This window comes from Gopherus evgoodei, chromosome 5 (assembly GCF_007399415.2).
Source record: "Gopherus evgoodei ecotype Sinaloan lineage chromosome 5, rGopEvg1_v1.p, whole genome shotgun sequence".
NCBI lineage: Eukaryota > Metazoa > Chordata > Testudines > Testudinidae > Gopherus > Gopherus evgoodei.
The window spans coordinates 70,083,731-70,103,116 of record NC_044326.1 but is presented as its reverse complement, the minus strand read 5'-3'; the positions used below and the strand labels follow the sequence as shown (position 1 = coordinate 70,103,116).

Here is a 19,386-nt window from a genome sequence, read left to right as displayed (position 1 = left end):
AGCCAGGGGAGAGGCAAGAGATCCAAAATGTACTGATCCAGTGGCTGAAACATCCCAAGTAGGGGTTGTGGAGCATCAGCATCCAGAATTCCAGCCAATGGTCTACTCTTCTGCACATCTACAGTTCCCACATCCTAGTCTAAACATAGTGTCTTGCTTAAAGCCTGGTTACACATTCTTTGGGGAGGAAAAAGGTGAATCTTATTCTTAAGAAATAGGAAAAAAATATACATAGCAAAATATTAACAACATTCCAATGTTAGACAGCACAAAGATCTCCTACGTAAGGTGACATTCTACTTACAAATATAACTTAAGGTTGGAACTGAAAATGTGGAAATAAGTACACTATCTGACCGCTACTAGATAAACACAGTATGCTTATATATAGTGGTGCATACACACACATGCTAGAACTGAGTAAATGTTCTGCTTCAGGAATAAAATATTTAGCTGAATCTCTGTGTTTGCTCTTTACTTCAGATTTTTCTGATTAAGATTATTTTTCATTAGCTTAGAACACGTAAGAAGAGTGATTACAGAAAGGTGTTACAGACTGAAAATGAATCCAGCATTTTTCCTCATTACAGATTCGAATTACCTTTCATCAAGATAGATCCTCAGTTTCTTCCAATTTAGTGTTCTTGTACAAAAGATAAACTTAGCTATTTCCTTTGGTGAATCATCCAGTATACCCTTGGACATAAAGTAGTTAACTCCCTGAGACAAAAAAAGGACATTTGTATATAAATAAGATTGGTCTTAACAATTCTTTTATGGGAAAATATTGTAATGCGTAATATTGGAACATAAGCCTGCTAATGTTTTAGCATGATACCGCCTTCATCCTCTAAATGGCATTTCAACATGCACAATACAAGTTAAAATTAATATAAATCAAATGCAAATAAAATTAATGCAACATTATGGTTGAGATTTTACATGTACCAACAGTAGGAAATTCAGAATTACATATCCCCACAGCAAGCATAATTTGTCTCTGTTGTATTTTCTCTTACTAATTTCTGTCATCATATGTATATACATGGTGATTAAATAATGTTTGTTGTAGGGCCCATAATTTATAGTTTCCTAACTATGGTGCATGTAAAAATCTTTGCTATAATGTGCTTTTTGCCTTTAATTTCTTTTTATTTAAAGCATTGATTTCAATGTTCTTCCACGTGTATGGGATCACATTCAAATAAATGCACTATATACATTTAATTAAATGTATAATAACTCAAATAAATGCAAGTGTGTATATTTAAAGTGCAGATCCAGATACATACACATATACGTAAAGTACATATGTATAAAAAAAAAATCCAACAGCACTCTGCCTCTATCTAATTAAAAAAAACTAGTTTAGAAAGTGGCAGAATGAACATATACCTCTATTCACTTATTTATTACTTCTACATTACAACCATTTTTTCACACTTTGCCAAGCACACACTTCTCACTGAGAAGTATGCACATGCATGTACATGCCAAATTTGAACATGCAAATACAATATTTAAAATCTTTTTTGGATGGTTTTCTTGAATTTAGGTATCTCAAAGCATGAAAACTACTTTTGTCATGGTCTTATAATTCAAAAGCAGCTTACTGGATTTTAACCAAAAATTTTAGGGAGGGGTGGGGAGAGAGAGAAAATAGGAGAACAGCCGTGACAAATTTAAACTCAGAGCATAACTTTTTTGGAAAGCGGCTTACACCCAAACTGCGTCTTCAGCAGTAAATAAGGCATCACTACCGTGATAGTATAATGCTGAAACATGTACAAATGTGCAATCTAATGCAGTCTCTTAATTTGCTTTAGACATCAGTGTATCAGTGCAACTCCCTACATCACCAAATAAGATAACTCTTACAATTTTTTTTCCCCCCATTATATATCTTCCAATTCCAGGTACTTTACAATATATTTCAAAATTCCCCTTTTGGTTTAAATTATATCTATAAAGACACAGTGGGGGCAACCTAGCACTTTGTTTATAAGCAACCTTCACAATGATGTCAATTGAAGTTCTGCACAAATAAGGAGTGCAGGACTGAGCTTTTAATCTGGAAAGTTATTTTATAAGAAGTGAGACAGTTAAGCAAGACAGAAAAACTGAACCATGTCAAGCAAACATGAAACTAGAAAATAAATCTTGAGATGACCAGGGACTTCACTTAATAGACCTATAAAACACAGGTGAAGGACTAGCACACATAATATGCTACTTAACCATTTTTTTTTCTGGTTCATCATTTGTTTTTATATTTGTGGAAAATGTTACCTGAAGTAACATAGTTCTTTGGTTATAGTCAAAACAATGTTTTAAATATATGCAAAAAATTAAATATATGCAAACAATTTTCTGTTAGGAACAAGGAATCTAGGCAACTTTAGGGCCTGATTCAGGTAAGCATCCCTATTCAGGGCAGCTTGCGTTTAAATTAAAGCATGAACTTAAGTAAGGGCTTAATACCCATTGACCTAATTGGGATTTATCTGAGCTTTTCTAAATACAAATGGCCTTAAACCCATGCTTAAGTGCTTTTCTGAATCAAGGCTTAAATGGAAAACTAAAATGGATTATCAAAATGATTAAAATTGCTTACTGATGCCTCAAGTATTTTGACAATTGCTCAGATATGATAAAAAGTAAAACAGCAACGCTATAGTATCTCATTACATCTTCTGTTTAACTCTGCCTCCTTAATCCTGCATCCTGATTCAGCAAAACACTAAAGTACATGCTTAATTATAAGCATGTGCTTAAAGTGTTCAGGTGAACTGGGGCCTTGAGGAATAATCCTATTTTTAAATAAGCGTGTCCTCAAAGCACTTACTTCTCTTACTACAGAGTGTTACTAAAAGAGGGGGACACTGGACAATCTGAACAGAGGGGATTTACCATCTACCTTCTCAATGAACAAAGTCACCTGTTCTATAGAGATAATCTGAATTTATCTCCCAGAGCTGGGAGATACTGCAAAACATTCTGTGCTATAAGGCTCTTTATGATAACGGTGTGTTGCTGGTACTCATTATACAAGCTACCAGCTTCCTCATTTGACATCCTCAACTCACCCTAGCTTGCTTCCTTCTTTTATTGTATCTTCTGTTAATGCCATCTCCTCACCTCATTTCCTTTTCCTCTTTTTCACACACACAAGGTGGATTGTATATCATTCCAACACAATAACGTGCCACTTTGAGTTGCTGTTATTTCTCCCTAAATAACAAATATGTTGTACAAAATTGAAATGGGTTCTTTTAAAAGATTTTACCCAATTTTTTGTTTGCTCCATTAGTGAAGGTTATTTTAAGGACACTGGACAATCTGCTCGCTAAATGTGTAAACGGTTGTATGTTTATGATCTCTGTCACCTTCCTCCCTCACAAAATAAATCACCTTTATTACTTTATCACCTTAGATAAGCACGTTCAGCTATGAATGCACACTTTTTGAAGGGCATAATTCTACAAGGAAGCTAAATTAAAGTGTAGATAATCCGCTTTAAAAGTCCCATTGTACTGATCCCTCTTAAGCAGGCATCTGAGGATTCCCCCAGCAAAGGGGAATCCTTGGCTGGAGTAAATCCAGTCTATTGAGCTTTATGTCACCCGTTTCTCACCAAGTTTTGGGCAGGAGTGATTTAAGGCTGGTGGGGGCACACTGGGGGAAGGGGAGCAAGGACAATATGCTCCGGCAATAATGGTCCAGTGAAATGGTACTTAGAAGACCTTTCCAGCAGCCATGCTTTACAGCAGTTTCCATGGCTGCTCTAAATTGTGTCTGTAGCCAGCTATATCCTTTGGCTATCCTCAGGATTGGGGGCTTAGAAAGGTGATTTAGAACTACCCGTGTCTTCCTTCACCATTGTGCTGTTTATTGAGGTCCGCAAAGCCCAGGATGCAATCCTAAATTTAAGAAGGCTATGCAACTAACAGTCATGATTGTGGGCTATGCTTGACTAGGGAGGCAAGTAACTATCACAACAGGTTCTAGTTTATGGTCACTAGTTGTTCATGCCACCCTTTCTCGTGTTACCAATTAATTCAGATGCATTACACCAGTTCTCATTTGCATTCCTCTGATCGCTCCTCTTTTTTCTTTAGAATGTCTCCAATCTTTCCCGGGATGGATGTCTGAAATTGTGTAATATAGATTTAATTTTTCTTCATCAGCATTCACCTTCACTCTACATTACTGCAGTACTCCCAGCAGTTATTTTCTTCACTACCATAATATTTTCAATATCGCTTGTTAAACCATTTTAGTCTACTTTTCATTCTCTGCCTTAGGGTCCAGCTTCCATCACACATGTACAATGATGCAAATTCTATGCTGGTACCCTTTGAACACTGACTTTACCTCAATTTAGTTTCAATGCTACTCAACATGCCAAAGCTAGACTACTCAAGATTCATTGGGCATAGTATTTCTTGTAGCACATGGAAATGGATTAAAAAGTATAGAATGCACAGCAGGAGAGTGGACAATTTACATGTGTGAGGGGGCTGAGGTACTCTTTGAAGCACATCTGGGTGATTATTGGACTGCATTGCCAAGGATGTGTCTTGAGAAAGGGAAGATCAGATTGGAGAAATTTATTAGAGATGCCACTCAGCGCTGTAGAGAATTTGATTACTGGAAAGGTGGCCACTGTGGACAGCTTTTATTTTTATCATTTGTTTACAGCTCAGTACTTTTCCTGTAGATATATCATGGTAGGAATCTTGTAGCAATTAATTATAGATAATTAAGGTTGCAAGTGGTTTACATTATAACAGCTCTGTTTTTACATGCCAATAACTTTCTGCAACTATTCCCTTTTGGGCTAAAGTCTTCTATGCTTATGCCTGATTATTTAAAAAAAAATTGAACAAAATTAATTGACAGTTCTGAGTTATGAGACAGTAAAACACATTTTTGCCAGGGCTTTAATCACCCTCTCCCCCCCTCTGTTCACACCCCAAAATACACCCTAACTATACTTCTCTTATCAGGGTTAATGCAAAAATTTGGTAAAGTTTAACATTTGGCATACATAGTTTTGAGTTTGTGTATTTGCTTAGCTCTGGATAAATGTTAAAATACAAAAAGATGACTGAAATAAAGAATCACTACTGTGCAGGTCAGCGAGCATCTGCTAAAATTTTTAGCACATTTTCATTAACTACTTCCATATGTGACAGCACTGGACATTCTCTCTGCTGGAACTCATTAGAGAGTTCACATAGGAGCAGGGACTGCTGTTCTCAGTCTGCTGCTAACACTATTAGTATGGGATAGATTGTAAATGCATCATTGATACATACAGCAAAAACTACAAAGTATGTTCTCTCCACAAGTTTTACTGCACTCTGCAATATTTTGCAGACTGTAATCTCTTACTTTACAAAAACTCAAGAGACTACCTGACTGGGAGTCAGGACAGCTGGGATCTAGTCCCAGTTCTGCCATTAGCTCACAATATGAAGCTAGGCAAATTGTCTCCTCTCTGTGTGCTTCATCTGCGAAAAGGGGGATAATGATCATAGAATATCAGGGCTGGAAGGGTCATCTAATGCAACGCACTGCTCAAAGCGGACCAACCTCAACTGATGTTTTATCTGCCTTTGCTAAAGCACTTTGGGATCTTGGCTGAATACTATATACATATAAGCTTATTCTACTGCACTATAGCAAAGATACAGCCAGTGTAAAATAACACTTGCAGTGTGAACTGCTGTGTTAGGCTTCTGCAAGAAGGGTTATCTTCAACTAAAGATAGCCTGATTCTAGTAAAGCTAAGCATTGCCTCCATTAACAGTGTGAAGCATTCTCAACTCCACTGAGGTCCAAATGGGGACATTCATGCCACCCCCATACAATTACCTCAGTATGTTGTATATTTGAAAGCTAACTGGAGAAATTGAAATAGTAAATCTAGGTATTTTCTATTTCCCTTTATTTATTTATTTAAAAAGACAAAGATTTCAAATGCAATACCATCTTAAAACTTAGGGGCAGTAATTTTTTTTAAAAGTTAGAAATAGGGAGGTTAAGCTTCAATAGTAAATAAGCTCAACTGCTTACACTGTAAGCTCTTTAGGGCCTTGTGTACAGTGCCTAGCACAGTGGGGTTTCTCCCTGACTGGAATTTCCAAGCACATCTGTTCTCCTGGTTAAATGTTAAGCTTAATACATTACTGTTTAGTACTAAAAACGTATTCCATTAAACATATAAACAGCATAATGTGTCCCACGATATTAAAGATTATTTATATGGGCATATAAATGTGAGAAACCAATCACTCAGGAGTCACAGAAATGCACAGATAATGTTGAACATTCAATTTGAATACTGCCTCCTTGTGCATATGCTTTAAAACTTAGTCATTCAACATGGGAGGCAGAAAAAGTAAGGTACTAAGTGGGACTCGTAGACCTGGGTCCTACTCCCAGCTCGTCACTGGCTTGCTGAGTGACCTTGGGCCATTCACATCCCCTCTTTGTCAATAAGTCTGCCTATATGTAAAATGGGAATCATCTTCATCTATTTATAAATGCTTTGAGATCTACAGATAAAAAGTGATATATACATATGTATGTTATGGATTATTTTTAGCCCAAAAATTAAAGTTACACAGCTTTCCAGAACTGCAATTTCTTAGATCAGAGCTTTTCGGCTTGACATCTCTTGAATGTAGAAACTGTGGGTTCAGCACTCTACATCACTCTGCTTTTCAGTGTGACATATGACATTATCCTGGCAGTATGCTTGTAGCAGGGGCAGTCACCCGCTCCAATCAGAAAGGGGTTAAAAGCAGCCAAGGGAGGCTAGTTGGGTAGTCAGCCACAGTGTGGTTGCACCCAATTAGGGTACAGCTGGCCCTGATAAAAAGGGCAGGCTGAGAGAGGGACTCTTGCTCTAGCTAGGGAGCAGAGAGGACCAGGCTGTCTGGGAGAGCAAGCAGGGTACTTGAGACAGAGCAGGGCTGGGAAGGGCAGGCAGAGCTGAGGAGCTCTGTCCTGTTGAGTTTCCAGGCTGAGGCCTTGCTAAAGGCCAGGGGAGGTACTAGAGCTGCAGGGAGGCAGCTGGGTTAGAAAGGCAGCAGGTCCAACCCTTGCCAGTGATGAGTGGCCATTTCAGACTGCAGTTTGCCCAAGAGAAGGGTGTAGATCAGTGGTCGCAACTTTTCAGAAGTGGTGTGCCGAGTCTTCATTATTCACTCTAATTTAAAGTTTCGCATGCCAGTATTACAAGTTAATGTTTTTAGAAGGTCTCTTTCTATAAGTCTATAGTATATAACTAAACTACTGTTGTATGTAAAGTAAATAAGGTTTTTAAAATGTTTAAGAAGCTTCATTTAAAATTAAATTAAAATGCAGAGTGCCCCAGACCAGTGGCCAGGACCCAGGCAGTGTGAGTGCCACTGAAAATCAGCTCGCGTGCCGCCTTTGGCACACGTGGCATAAGTTGCCTACCCCTGGTCTAGATGATGACTGGCATAGTCACTGAGGCAATGTGGGTATAGGGGGTTGGAGTTCCCCTGGGAGGGGAGACTCAGAGTGTGGGGGCATTGCTGTAGGGCAGCACCCCAGGGTAAGGGGCACCAAGGCCAGAATTGACATGGGGCCAGAGGTGGTGGAGACAACAGGGCAGGTAACCGAGGGAGAGAAACTGGCCAGAGAAGGGTGCTCCTGAGCTGAATGAGCTAATGCCCAGACTGACCAGTAGGAGGTGCTGTGCCAGTGAGTTGGTGCTCTGCTACATATGGTGGAGAATGTGCGCCTTTACGGTCCACTCTGATAAAAGGGGAACTGTGAGGCCTGGGCAGAGTGTGCCAATATAAGTGAAGGGAATGGATCCCGCCTACATAGAGGATTTTTTTTTTTTTTTTTTGCAGAGAGCTCTTATGCCATCCCTGGCTGGGCTCCAGCATCGATGCTCCAGCGAAAGGGGACTGGTGAGCAGTGGGGAAGACTAGAAACTCTGCTACAGGTGAGCCAGGAGGGACAATGGGAGATCTATTGGGCCCTGCAGAAACAGAGGGGCAGCTGCTTGTGAACAGCGGGCCCTTGTAAGACTATTGAGGAAGGAATCCAGGAGAGACCACAGAGAGCGGTGGGAAAAGCCCTGCACCAGGAGGCCAATGGCAGAGTACTGGACTTGTTATGCCTGCAAGAGGCATGGATATTTAAGGAGAGATTGTTCCTATTGGGATTGGGGCAAATTACTTCACCCACAGCAGGGGAAAGGATAAGACACTGGGAAGGCCCGCTGGGTGAGCAAACCCAGGGGATGATGAACATGTTGGGCCTATGGGCAAAGCGGACACCTGCACTGGGAGTGCCCAGGCTCAAGGTGGAGGTTCCTCTTAAGCTCCAGCGAGAAGTGCGGACCCAGGACAGACTATAAGAGGCCCAAACAAGCAGATGGGCAGGGAGTATGCTTGGGCTGCCATGGGCGGGGCCATATTAAGAGGCACTGTCCCCTCAGGGAAGGGTGGCCGAAGGAGGTGCCTGAGGACCCAGAAGGGGCAAAGATGAGTGTGATCAACACTGGAGTCAAGACGGTAGACCTGCCAGAGAGCCACTGGCACGAGGTGGCAGAAAAGGGGACTGAGACACAGGCTGTGACAGAGCAGGCTATGACGGGAACCCAGGCCTGCCAGACAGCAGAGGCAGAGCTGGAGAAGGTGAACAAGGAGAAGGAAGACCTGGGCCTGCGGTTGAAGGAGAGTGAAGAGAAGCGAATGCAACTGGCAGGACATCTCCACATCACACGGGCTAGAGGACCACCCCCATCCCCTGGGCGTGGGATGTTGAGGGGTGTGTGTGTGTGTGTGTGTGTGTGTAGCAGGGTGGTCATCCCGCTCCAGTCAGGTGTGGTTGCACTCAATTAGGGTACAGCTGGCCCTGATAAAAGGACAGGTGGAGAGAAGAGACTCTTGCTCCAGCAGGGGAGCAGAGAGGACCAGGTTGTCTAGGAGAGCAAGCAGGGCACCTGAGACAGAGCAAGTGTACAGGACCTTTGATCCAATGGGGAGCCTCACTCTCAGGGAAGAGTTGAAAGATCTTTGGCCCATTAAGACCCCATAAGACACGGATGCTGTTCTTGAGCTGAAATTGTGAAGAATTTATGACCATAGGAAATGCCTGTGCGGGGTTTGAAGGACTAATCACCATCCAAAGCTTTTGTTGGAGTTAGGGAGTCATCTCTGGTCAGCTTATCAGCACACATGTAGGGGATTTTTATTGTTAATTTTTTCTGTAATGCTTTCACCTTAAGAATAAATGTGCTTGCTTAGAAAGAGCTAAGTGTGGTTACTTAACTGTGGCAATTACACTGTGTGCTGTCTCTGATTAGAGAAGTGATTCAGGCCTGCTTAGGAAATCTGTCTTTTGCTGCACAGTACAGTATGGGGACTGTTCAGCCTGGAAATGCCCTGGTCAGGAGGGATAGAGAAGCAGTCTCCACTTAAGAGAGGTGACATCTGAGGACCCTACAGCCTAACATGGTTGCCCTTGTGGGATCATAGAGGAGTAATACAGGTGCAGTTGCCTTGAAATGTGACATTCAGGTCAATTAAATATTAAACTATGCAAACCTGATATTCCATTTTCAATTATCATAACTTTTAGACAGCTGAACATTTCCCTCTAGCCTAGCTTATTCCTTAAAGATGTATAAAACAAGCCAATTTGATGTTTTTACCATGAGCTGTTGAATAACCTTGCACAAGAATTTGGACAGACACATATGGAAAAGGGAGTATTTTCTGCACATAAGTTTAATTTATAAAACAAAACAAACTAATAAATTTTGCTCAAAACTTCTGAGAAAAAAAAATCACTTCTAAACTGGAAAGCATAGAAAATCCCCCTCACCAACCAAGTCATGAATTAGTCTGACAAAATTAGGAGCAATTGGAAAAAAAGGGGAAGATAAGAAAATAAGCAATGTCAAACTTAATTACAGATACACTATACTCACTACAATTTAGAACATTATTATATTGTATGGGTGAAATCCTAGGCCCACTGAAGTCAGTAACAGTTTTACCATTGACTTCAGCAGGGCCAAAATTTCACCCTTTATCCACGAAGGAAAACGTAAATAAAACAATTCAGTTAAGACTATTAACATTAGGAGTAAAGAGAATTGGACATCTTTTCTGAGGCAAATGTTCTCCCTCCCATCACCACTTACAGTTTCAGTGCATAACTGTGCCTCATAATAATCTTTAAAGCATACTTTATGATTATGACTTCCTATTTCAGAGAAAATTAAATCTACCCATGACACCTCCAAACTTTGAGTTATAACTCTGCATGATATGGAATGAGTATTGTGTGGGAAAGTTTCACACACACTGTACATTATTTAGAATAATATATGGCAGAAATTAAGTTGGCCGATTATAAAAAATAATTCTTAAACTCTTAAATCTTGATACACTTGGAAGTAAAAACAAAATAGATTTTAGCTATGAGGATGCTGCCAATGGAATAAAAATAAAAAACAAATCTTGCACATGCATAAGGAGGTTGTCATGTTATGTGTAAACATGTGGTCAGATACATCCTTCAACAGAATGTGGTCACCTGCCATGAATTATGTAAGCTCATGCACACAGTCAATACAGCATATACAGCAGATTTCACAACGCCATGCACACAACAATGGTGAACTAGATAATCCTACCACAAAGTGTGCAGGCGCTCTCCCCCACCCCGTGAGCCACTGATAGTTCTGGAGCTGTTGCTGTGGAGCTTGGTTACCCATTTTCATGACATGGATGGTGTCCTTTGGAGAATCTTGCTCCTGTGGCCATAAGTATTCTTATTTTTATAATATTTTAATCAGGTCTGTTACTAAATGTAAAGCAGAGTTGGGCAGGAAGTTTTTAGACATAGGATTTGTAATAAAGGAATGTTATTTCATATCATATCAGTCACAGTGTCCTTATAGTAATAATTCTGTCAATATCACAGTGGTAAAGAAAATAAACAAGTGAATGTTCTTGGAACTTTCAGGCCCAGAACACTTCCTGCTAGGCTATGGTGCTCCACAGAGAGAGAAGATCAGAAGCGCCTGGGAGATACAATGAAATTCCAGACTCTCAAGGGACCTGAAGCTGACTGTCCATATTTCAGTTGACAAATGGACCACTGTGAATTCTGAAGTAGCAAATGTATTATAATACATTTAATATATAAATCAATCTATGTTATAGAATATTTACAAATTATTAATTTTCATGTAATATAAATTACTTATTTGTATATAGTACGTTTTATTCTGAAGAATCCCAAAGTGCTTTACACTATACAAAAATTACTTCACTGCTAAATTGGAGTGTAACTGCACATTGCAGTTTAGGACAGGATGTGAAGGATAATATTATATCCAATTAAAACTGAGGGGGAACTGTATGTAGGCAGAGCTGTTACCAGATTTAGGACTTGGCCTGGCCTTAGCCTAGGGTTAGCACTTGTACTCTTGTAAACAAGTCTTAAATATCTCAGTGTAAAGTCTCATTTGTAAAATTTCATCTCTAGTAGTAGTTCCACTAAGATTATTCTGAAGATAAATATATGACTCATTCTTAACCTGAGCTGCACAATACTGATAACTTCAGTGGGATTCTAGAGTATTCTGCCCTCTTCTTGTAGTGTATCAAAAGAATTGACTATTATATTTTGTGATCTAAAAAAAGGGCATGGCTTTCACCAGTCAAATTAAAAAAAAAAAAAGTGAGCCAGGGCAAATGAGACTCAAGGAATTTAAACCAGATCATGTTGTTGTATTGGCTTATATGACTGCTTTATCATTTTGTCCGGCAATCGTACATACACATTATCTGTACGATACTGACATAGCAAATTATTTGTTTCTAAACATAAAACTTAAATTTTTTTTTTACTACTCTGGATTTATCCAATTACCACTTGTGTGTCTTTATTATATAAATATACCTAGAAAGTGAAGACTCAGTTTTGTTCAGTGTGATTTACCATCTTTTTGCAGAAAATGTGATGCATGAGGAATCTAATTTTATACACAAGGGAATATTTTCAAAATGCTGGTGGGGTTTTTACCACATGTATCCTAGGTTAAACCTGTTTCAACTCTCAAATTTCTCCTCACACAAGCAAAGATGTGGCTAGACTGGGAAAAAGCAGAAGTTAGTTTGGTTTTGACTAGTTATATGAATTAATAGTTACTTTTTTTTAGTTCTGAGAGATCGTTTTATTTAAAATGTACATATTTAACGTAACAGAATGAGATAAGTTTATTAAAAAGGAAGCATTCAGAAAAATCAAAATCACTGCTATTTACAAAAGTTCAGTCTTCAACAGTTTTGTTGCATTAGTGTAATTTTATAGGCAGGGTAAGCTAACAGATATTATCTCAACACTGGCACCTTGAAATTGGAGGTTTGTGTATTGTCTTTGAAGACTGCTTATGAACAGTGTCCCCCACCATCATAGATGCAATTGGTGTTCCGCTCTCTGGCAGGTTTCATCTGCATTTAGGGCTTGAGCCTGCTCCACTGAAGTTAATTGGAGTTTTGGCATTGACTTCAGTGAAAGCAGGACAAAGTCCATATTACATAGTAAGGTTTTTTAAATATTTATTTTTATGGGCATATCACAACCATTTTTGAAACTGCTTACTGTTTTATTTACCAGGATTCCACCTCCATGTCAGGATGTGGTTATGAATTTCTGACATCTATCTGTTAAACTGCTGGGCAGAGTACTTATAAGTCAAACAAGTAAATCATATGTCTGGGAACTGTCAGCATAAAAGATCAGTATAGGGCCATTACTTAGTATTCAGGATTCACATAGTACAACACAGTATCCATTAAAAATCAACTTCTAATGTTGCTACAAGTTCCATGTTCTCATGTACAGTTTTTTTTGTAACTGTATTATAATTACTGCAACTGTTACTGATGTTAGCAACACTCCACTTACCTCATCAGGGTTGGCGTTAAAGGTGAGACTGCCCTCATCCAGCTGCATATACAATCTTCTAAAAGAAAATCCTAGAGGTGGATTTTTATTGTATATAGAGCAGTGTCCCCAAGTGGATTTGCACAACCTACCAAAATAGGAATAAATCTAGTATGAAAATACTTGGCATATTGAACAATTGGGATAAAAAATATTGAATAGCTGCTCATTAATTGACAATCAGTCATCTTATGCACTAAATGAGGCAAGGTCCTGTGAAAAGTTATATGGGATCATGTAATTAATGACAGTATCATAATCCAAATGCACAAGGGAGCCGAACAAAGACTGCACAGATCATGTTAATTCTGGCATTTCCTAACTTTTGAATGCTTGACTTTACAACCTAAATAACATTCTTAATGTTTTGCATGTAATTGTATAATATACCTCAAAGGGAAAAACAGAAGAGGATTCAACTATATAGTACACTGCAATGCTGATTTCTTTTCTCCTTCCTTTAATCTTTATGCTACAAAATGTATACACTTTTATTGTAAGAGAAATCTTAGACTAGGCACAGATATTCCATGGAACCAGGACAAGACAACAGTAACTCCTAGTCACTAATGGACTTCATTTTAGGCCATGTGAGGGGGCTTGCAAGTTTTGGTATTTATATATTTACACAGCATCACTGGGTGCTAGGAGTGCATCACTGCACCTTTTCATTGTAAAGTGTGAAATTCCCAGATGTTTAATTCTTGTGTCCAGGAGTGGTGGTGGTTGTTGGTCCCTTACTTCTTCCTGGCCAGAGGAAGATAAGATGGCACACTGTTTTTAACAGCTAAAACAAGTTTTAAAAACACACACAATACAAAACAAACGAAACCCAGAATGGAAAGGAAAAGTAGAAGGAGCTGATTGGCTGAAGCAAAGTAGAATGGCCTATGGCACTATAAACCTGATCCCTAGCCTCTAGAAGCTCAGTCCAGGTCAGGACTCAGTACTGGCCAGAGCCTGCTTGCAGCTTCAACTAGATGTTCATTTAATTTGAAACTGGATCTTATGAAAGGATGACTTATCTGAATGTTGCAAATCAATTTTCATAGAGTTTTACATTTAAGTTCTCTATTTTTGATGGAGACAATGGATTCCTGACTTTTCTCTTCTGACTAAAAAAGTCTACAATCCACATCATCTTTACTATCACTGCAGTATGACACTTCTGCTTTACTGCATTAATCCTCTCTCTTTGTTAATACTTTTCCGTTTAGATTATATATGCTGGACTTAGACCCACTGTAACATTCTGTACAACAAAGGTTAACATTTCTATTGCCAGGCACCTAGTGGGCAATGAAAAGCACTTGTGGAGACACCAGTGTGCTAGAGGGCTTGTCTTCATTTCAGTGCTAACGTGAGCATAGATAACTCAAGCTAACTCCTTTCTAGCTTGAGTGAGAATGACAACACTGCAAACAACACTTTAGCAGCACAGCCTAGCTGATTTACCTCTACATTATCAACTCCAGCATAGCAATCACTTGAGCTTCAACTCACATCTGTTGATGGGCCAGCTAGCTCAAATTTAAAGTACCACTGAACTTGAACTATAATATTTTGCATGTGCAGAGGGTGGGGGAGCTGGGTTAGGGGCAACCCTTGATTTACACCGCAGTGAAGACAAGCCATTAGTCTTCTTTCTAGAAGTGATACCACAAATAACAGAATGTTTATAATTTTCACACAGATCTGGACTTGCACTGGGCTCAGATTTTCCCACTGTCAAGTCTAAATTGACTTCGGTAAGATTTGTTTGCAACAAGACAAATAGGAAATTCTTAAAATGTATAAAGCAGTTCATTAGCATGAGTTAAACAGTAACTTTTCACATTTGAAACATTGTTTAAAAGGGTAAACAGAGTGACAACCCACAATCAACCTAGTAATCCTCTTTATTCCATGCAGGTGACCTCACATTAACTTACCCTTGCCAGAGCAGCTCATCATTAGCAAGATCCTGCCAGACACAAGAAGCCAGGCAGAGGTCAGTTGCATTCAGATACGACAAAATGGTAAAACTAAGCTCAGGGGGCAGCATTTCCAGGTTAATGAATCCTTCTTGTTCTTTAGATTTTCTTGTTTTCAACAGATGGTAGATGTCAATTCCTCCTTGGGCTTGTTTACGATGGTTTGTGTTTGAAATGCTGTTAGTAGCTAATCTTCTACCAGGGTCTCTGGTGAGATAGCCTTGCCCACTGTATCCTTGGTGTTGCAGCTGCTGGTTCCTAGCCACTCTCCACAGCCCCTGACCCATCTGCGAGCCTGCAGGTCATAAAATCCAAATGAAAGGTTATTTATTAAAAAAATGTCAGTGGGCATTTTTACAGCTGCTAAGGAAATTAACTTATAAATTTACAGTTGCATTGGCAATTTATGAAAAGTTTTGGGAAATAGCTAGTAGGTATTGAAAAGCTGAATAAAAACAAAGGTAGAACTGACTTTCAAATAGTAAGAGAAGAATAATCTTGTCAATTATTATGCCATATGTTTATCCTCTGTCCCCAGTAAAATGAACAGATATGGAGAACAAAAAAAGTCAATAAAAACTTAAAAACTAAAATTTGCCAAACATTATTGATGCTCTGGACAGAATTACAAAATTCAGGGCCTGATTCTGTAAATAGTACTAAGCACAATGTAAGTCGCTCCATTCAAGTTAACAGGACTTACAAGAGGGATCACGATGTTTGAGACTAGTGTTTTCAGAATTATTTGTAAAATTAACTCAAATGGCCTGTCTGGAAACAATGTAACGCAGACTGAGACTATAATCAAGAGCTAATGATAAATGGCATGTGGGCAGGGCCAATGCAACCATTTAGACGGACTAGGTGGTTGCCTAGGGCGCCAAGATTTGGGGGGGCCAAAAAGCAGCACCCCCCCATTTTTTTTAAGTGGTTGAGCGGCCCGCTGCTGCTGGGATGGAGAGGGAGTCTGAACTGCCGGCAGCAGCGGCAGCCGGCAGCCCAGGGGTTCCCCTGGGTCAGCGCGTCGGCAGCCCAGGGGTTCCACTGCGCAGTCGCTGCTTCACTTCTCCCACCTCCCAGACCTGTGGCGCCAATCAGCTGTTGCAGCTCACGGAGCAGAAGTGAGCTGGGGTGGGGAGGTACCGCAGGGCTCCTCAGGCCAGGGGGTGGGGAGCTGCTGCAGGGCTGGGGAGCGGGCGCAAGGTGGAAGTTTTGCCTAGGGCACGAAACTTCCTTGCACGGGCCCTGCATGTGGGGTAGTATGTAATAAAGGCAGGGATTGGTATTAAGCATAAAACCTAATAACTTTGGAATTGATTCTAATTTAGGAAGATTGGCAATTATTGGCGAAGACAAAGTAATAATACAAAGATCTTCTACTATTTATTTATTTAGACAAAATGCTTCAAAAACAGAAGGTGGATTCATCTTTAGCTCTCATAGTTATAGATACAAAAACTTAAATTTGTGTGTGTTGTAAACAAAATCAATTACAAGTGAGCCCAAGAACTGCATTTTTTATAGAAATGCCAAATATTATCAGATTTGTGATTAAAATCAAGTACTGACAACTCTGCAACATATATTTGTAATGTGATATGTCTATAAAAAGACCAGTCTTGAGCTGCATTTAAAGAAGCACTGCTACACAAATTAGGGAGGTAATAGTTCTTCTCAGTGTAGCTCAGGTGTGACTGCACCTGGATTCATGTGCTTGATTCTGGGCATTCTACTTAAAATATATTGAATGGAAGTGAGTTCACAGAAAAACAATTATCAGATGGCTAGGCTAGAGAGTCCGAAGAAACCTAGAAGAGCTAATCAATGTGAAAGAAACCTTGAAGAACTAAGGAATGATTAAGATGAGAAACATAGTAAAGATCTACGAATATCTGAAGGATGTATTCACCATGGATAGTGAAATTATTTGATGATGATGAAAGGGGGTATAGCTAGAAGTAATGGGATAAAGCTAAGAAAAATGTAGGCTGAATTTTTAGAAACATCCTGACGGTAAAATCTTTTCTGATGTGGAATAGTTTTCCAAGAAAGTGATAGAAGCCCTTTTGCTTACAAAACTTAAAAATCAGACTAGGCTGAACACTAGAAAATGTCATTTTCTGTTTTCCTTCAGTCTCCTAGCTAACACAAGTTTTTTTTTTTTGTAAAGGTTGCAATTTATTCTTCTATGGCAAATTTTAAATATCATGAGATTTAGAAAGGGTGGCTTGAGGAATCCATTTTTTTAATGTGGAATTTATGTTCCAGTGCTAAAGAGAATCTTAATCACAACACAAGACATTGGTCAAAAGGCATCCAGGCCTTTCTTTTTATCACAACCAAAGTTGCACTAGGCTGTGCCCTCTTTTTACCAGCATCTCAGATGTACAGCACCTGTGTATGTGATGTCTTTTCTTACTTATTGCTAGTTAGTTATGTTGTAGAGTATAGTAAATGCAGCAGATTCTGAAATTTAATTCTGGAACCCTCTAAACTAGACACTTAAATCTCAATGACAAATATTTCAGTAATAACTCATATTTAAGTAAAAGAACAAGGAAAGTAGTTACTCACAAAGAGGGCCACACTTGAACTCACAACCCAAGCAAAGGAACCTTCTTTGAATTCTAGTATGTTTTAGAACTATACAGTGAAACAGTCTTATTTTTATACCCCTGCTATGATAGCAGAACATAAATTAATGAGCACTCATTCCTGAGCTCTGCAGTCTCCTGTTGCTGGCTCACTAAAAAAACCAAAACCAAAAGCAAACAAACAAAAAAACAAGACACATCTGAACTGACTTGTGCATTTGGATACGGATCCAGTAAGAGCTCACATGCATGCTTTTATTATTCATATTCGGGTAGCACCTGGAAATCAGAATCAGGGATCTATTATATTAGGGCAGACATATGAGGTAATGACTCCAAAAGAGCTTAAAAATGTAACTAGTAGGAAACTAACAAAAAGAGGAGGTGGAGGGAGAACAAGGTTAATGGTCACAAAACCAAAACATCAAATTGTTTTAGAAGTTTGCAAAAGTGGGATATTCAAACTACTTTGGTTTTTATTTCTGCCTGTTTCTACTTTTTGAACTCTTGAATGGTTTCTACTTCTATTGGAACCTCTGTTTGGATTTTTTTTCTGTTTTAAAACCTCTCATTTTACATAAACACCTCTCTCATATATATATATATATACACACACACACACACACACACACACAGGTCTTAATGGGGAGTGGGTGCTTTTAGAAGGTTAAAAAACATTGATGGAGGGAAGGGAAAGATCATCCCTGCTTCAAAGAACTACAGTTCAGAAGATATTCTCAGAGGACACGGTTATATACACTGGTGAGGATATATTAGACTCTACAAGAGGCTATTAGACTTTGATGGGCTTAAGACTTAAGTTTAACATTACTATTTATTTGTTAGCATAGTAATCTATTCACTCACAAAGACATCAGAAGTTCTGAACATAAAGAGCCTCCAACATTTGCATCTACAATTTTTGCAAGTTAACTACTTGCTGCCGATGCTCAAATTTCGCCATCCCCAGCCCCTCTCTCACCGGTCCAAAAACATACCAGTTTTCTAAGACTTGTACATGTACAGTGCCTAGCACAAGGGGACCCCTAATCTCAGTTGGTGTATCTAGGCACTACTATAATACAAACAGCAGCAGCAATGCCATATAGAGATTAATGGAAACAGTTAGTGCCTCTTAGAGTTGATCCTTCCCTCTCCTTTGTGGCCACAAAACAAATAGAGTTCCACTAGACTGCAGCAGCAGTAGAGGAGACATGGTTCTGATAGCCTACAAGGCACCACAGATCTCAGCTCCAGAGCCTCTGTGAATTAAATATTAATTAAATCACAGGACAGGAAACAGTAGAGTTGGTGAATCTGCCGCTATACAGAGCCACCAGTTATTATTCACCATGAAATAAATAGCCACTGAGCAACTCCACCCATCAGGATGGCCTCCATCCCAGAGCAGCTCCTTAACACAACTGTCTAGGTTCTCTGCTGGGACCAGGATTTAGGCCTTAAGCAGTTGTTACCTCTTGTTTCAATTTGCCTTCAGATTGAGGAAGATATATTTACATGTATATTCTCTCCACATTCAGAAGGTTCTTATTACAAGGTTAAGGACTAAAAACTTGCTTTTTCTAAATGAAATGTAAATTCTCCAGAAAGTCCTGGATAAGCCCCTTCCCACCAACCCACTTATTTCCTGGTCATTTTAAAATATTGATATGCACTGAGTTGGGCACTTTTTTCCCCCATGGTTGCAATTATATTTGTGTTAGACATTTTTAAGAAGAAAAAATTCAAAAGTATATCTTCCAAATGTGATCATTACTTGCTATTGAATTAGGCTGAAGCTG

The 19,386-nt window shown here is 39.2% G+C and overlaps 1 protein-coding gene across 4 annotated transcripts in view; it reads right to left on the bottom strand.

The window, feature by feature from the left end:
* Window positions 1–19,386, bottom strand: part of FBXO8 (F-box protein 8) — a 30,138-nt gene that overhangs the window by 4,254 nt on the left and 6,498 nt on the right. For 2 of the 4 annotated variants that reach the window (XM_030563185.1, XM_030563182.1), the window contains exons 2-5: window positions 14,949–15,285; window positions 12,979–13,105; window positions 10,697–10,816; window positions 602–720 (exon numbers count right to left, since the gene is read on the bottom strand). In XM_030563185.1, coding sequence (XP_030419045.1) covers window positions 602–720; window positions 10,697–10,816; window positions 12,979–13,105; window positions 14,949–15,277 — 695 coding nt within the window. In that variant the 5' untranslated portion in view covers window positions 15,278–15,285. The remainder of the gene's footprint in view (window positions 1–601; window positions 721–10,696; window positions 10,817–12,978; window positions 13,106–14,948; window positions 15,286–19,386) is intronic. The other 2 variants (XM_030563184.1, XM_030563183.1) reach the window with 1 other exon arrangement.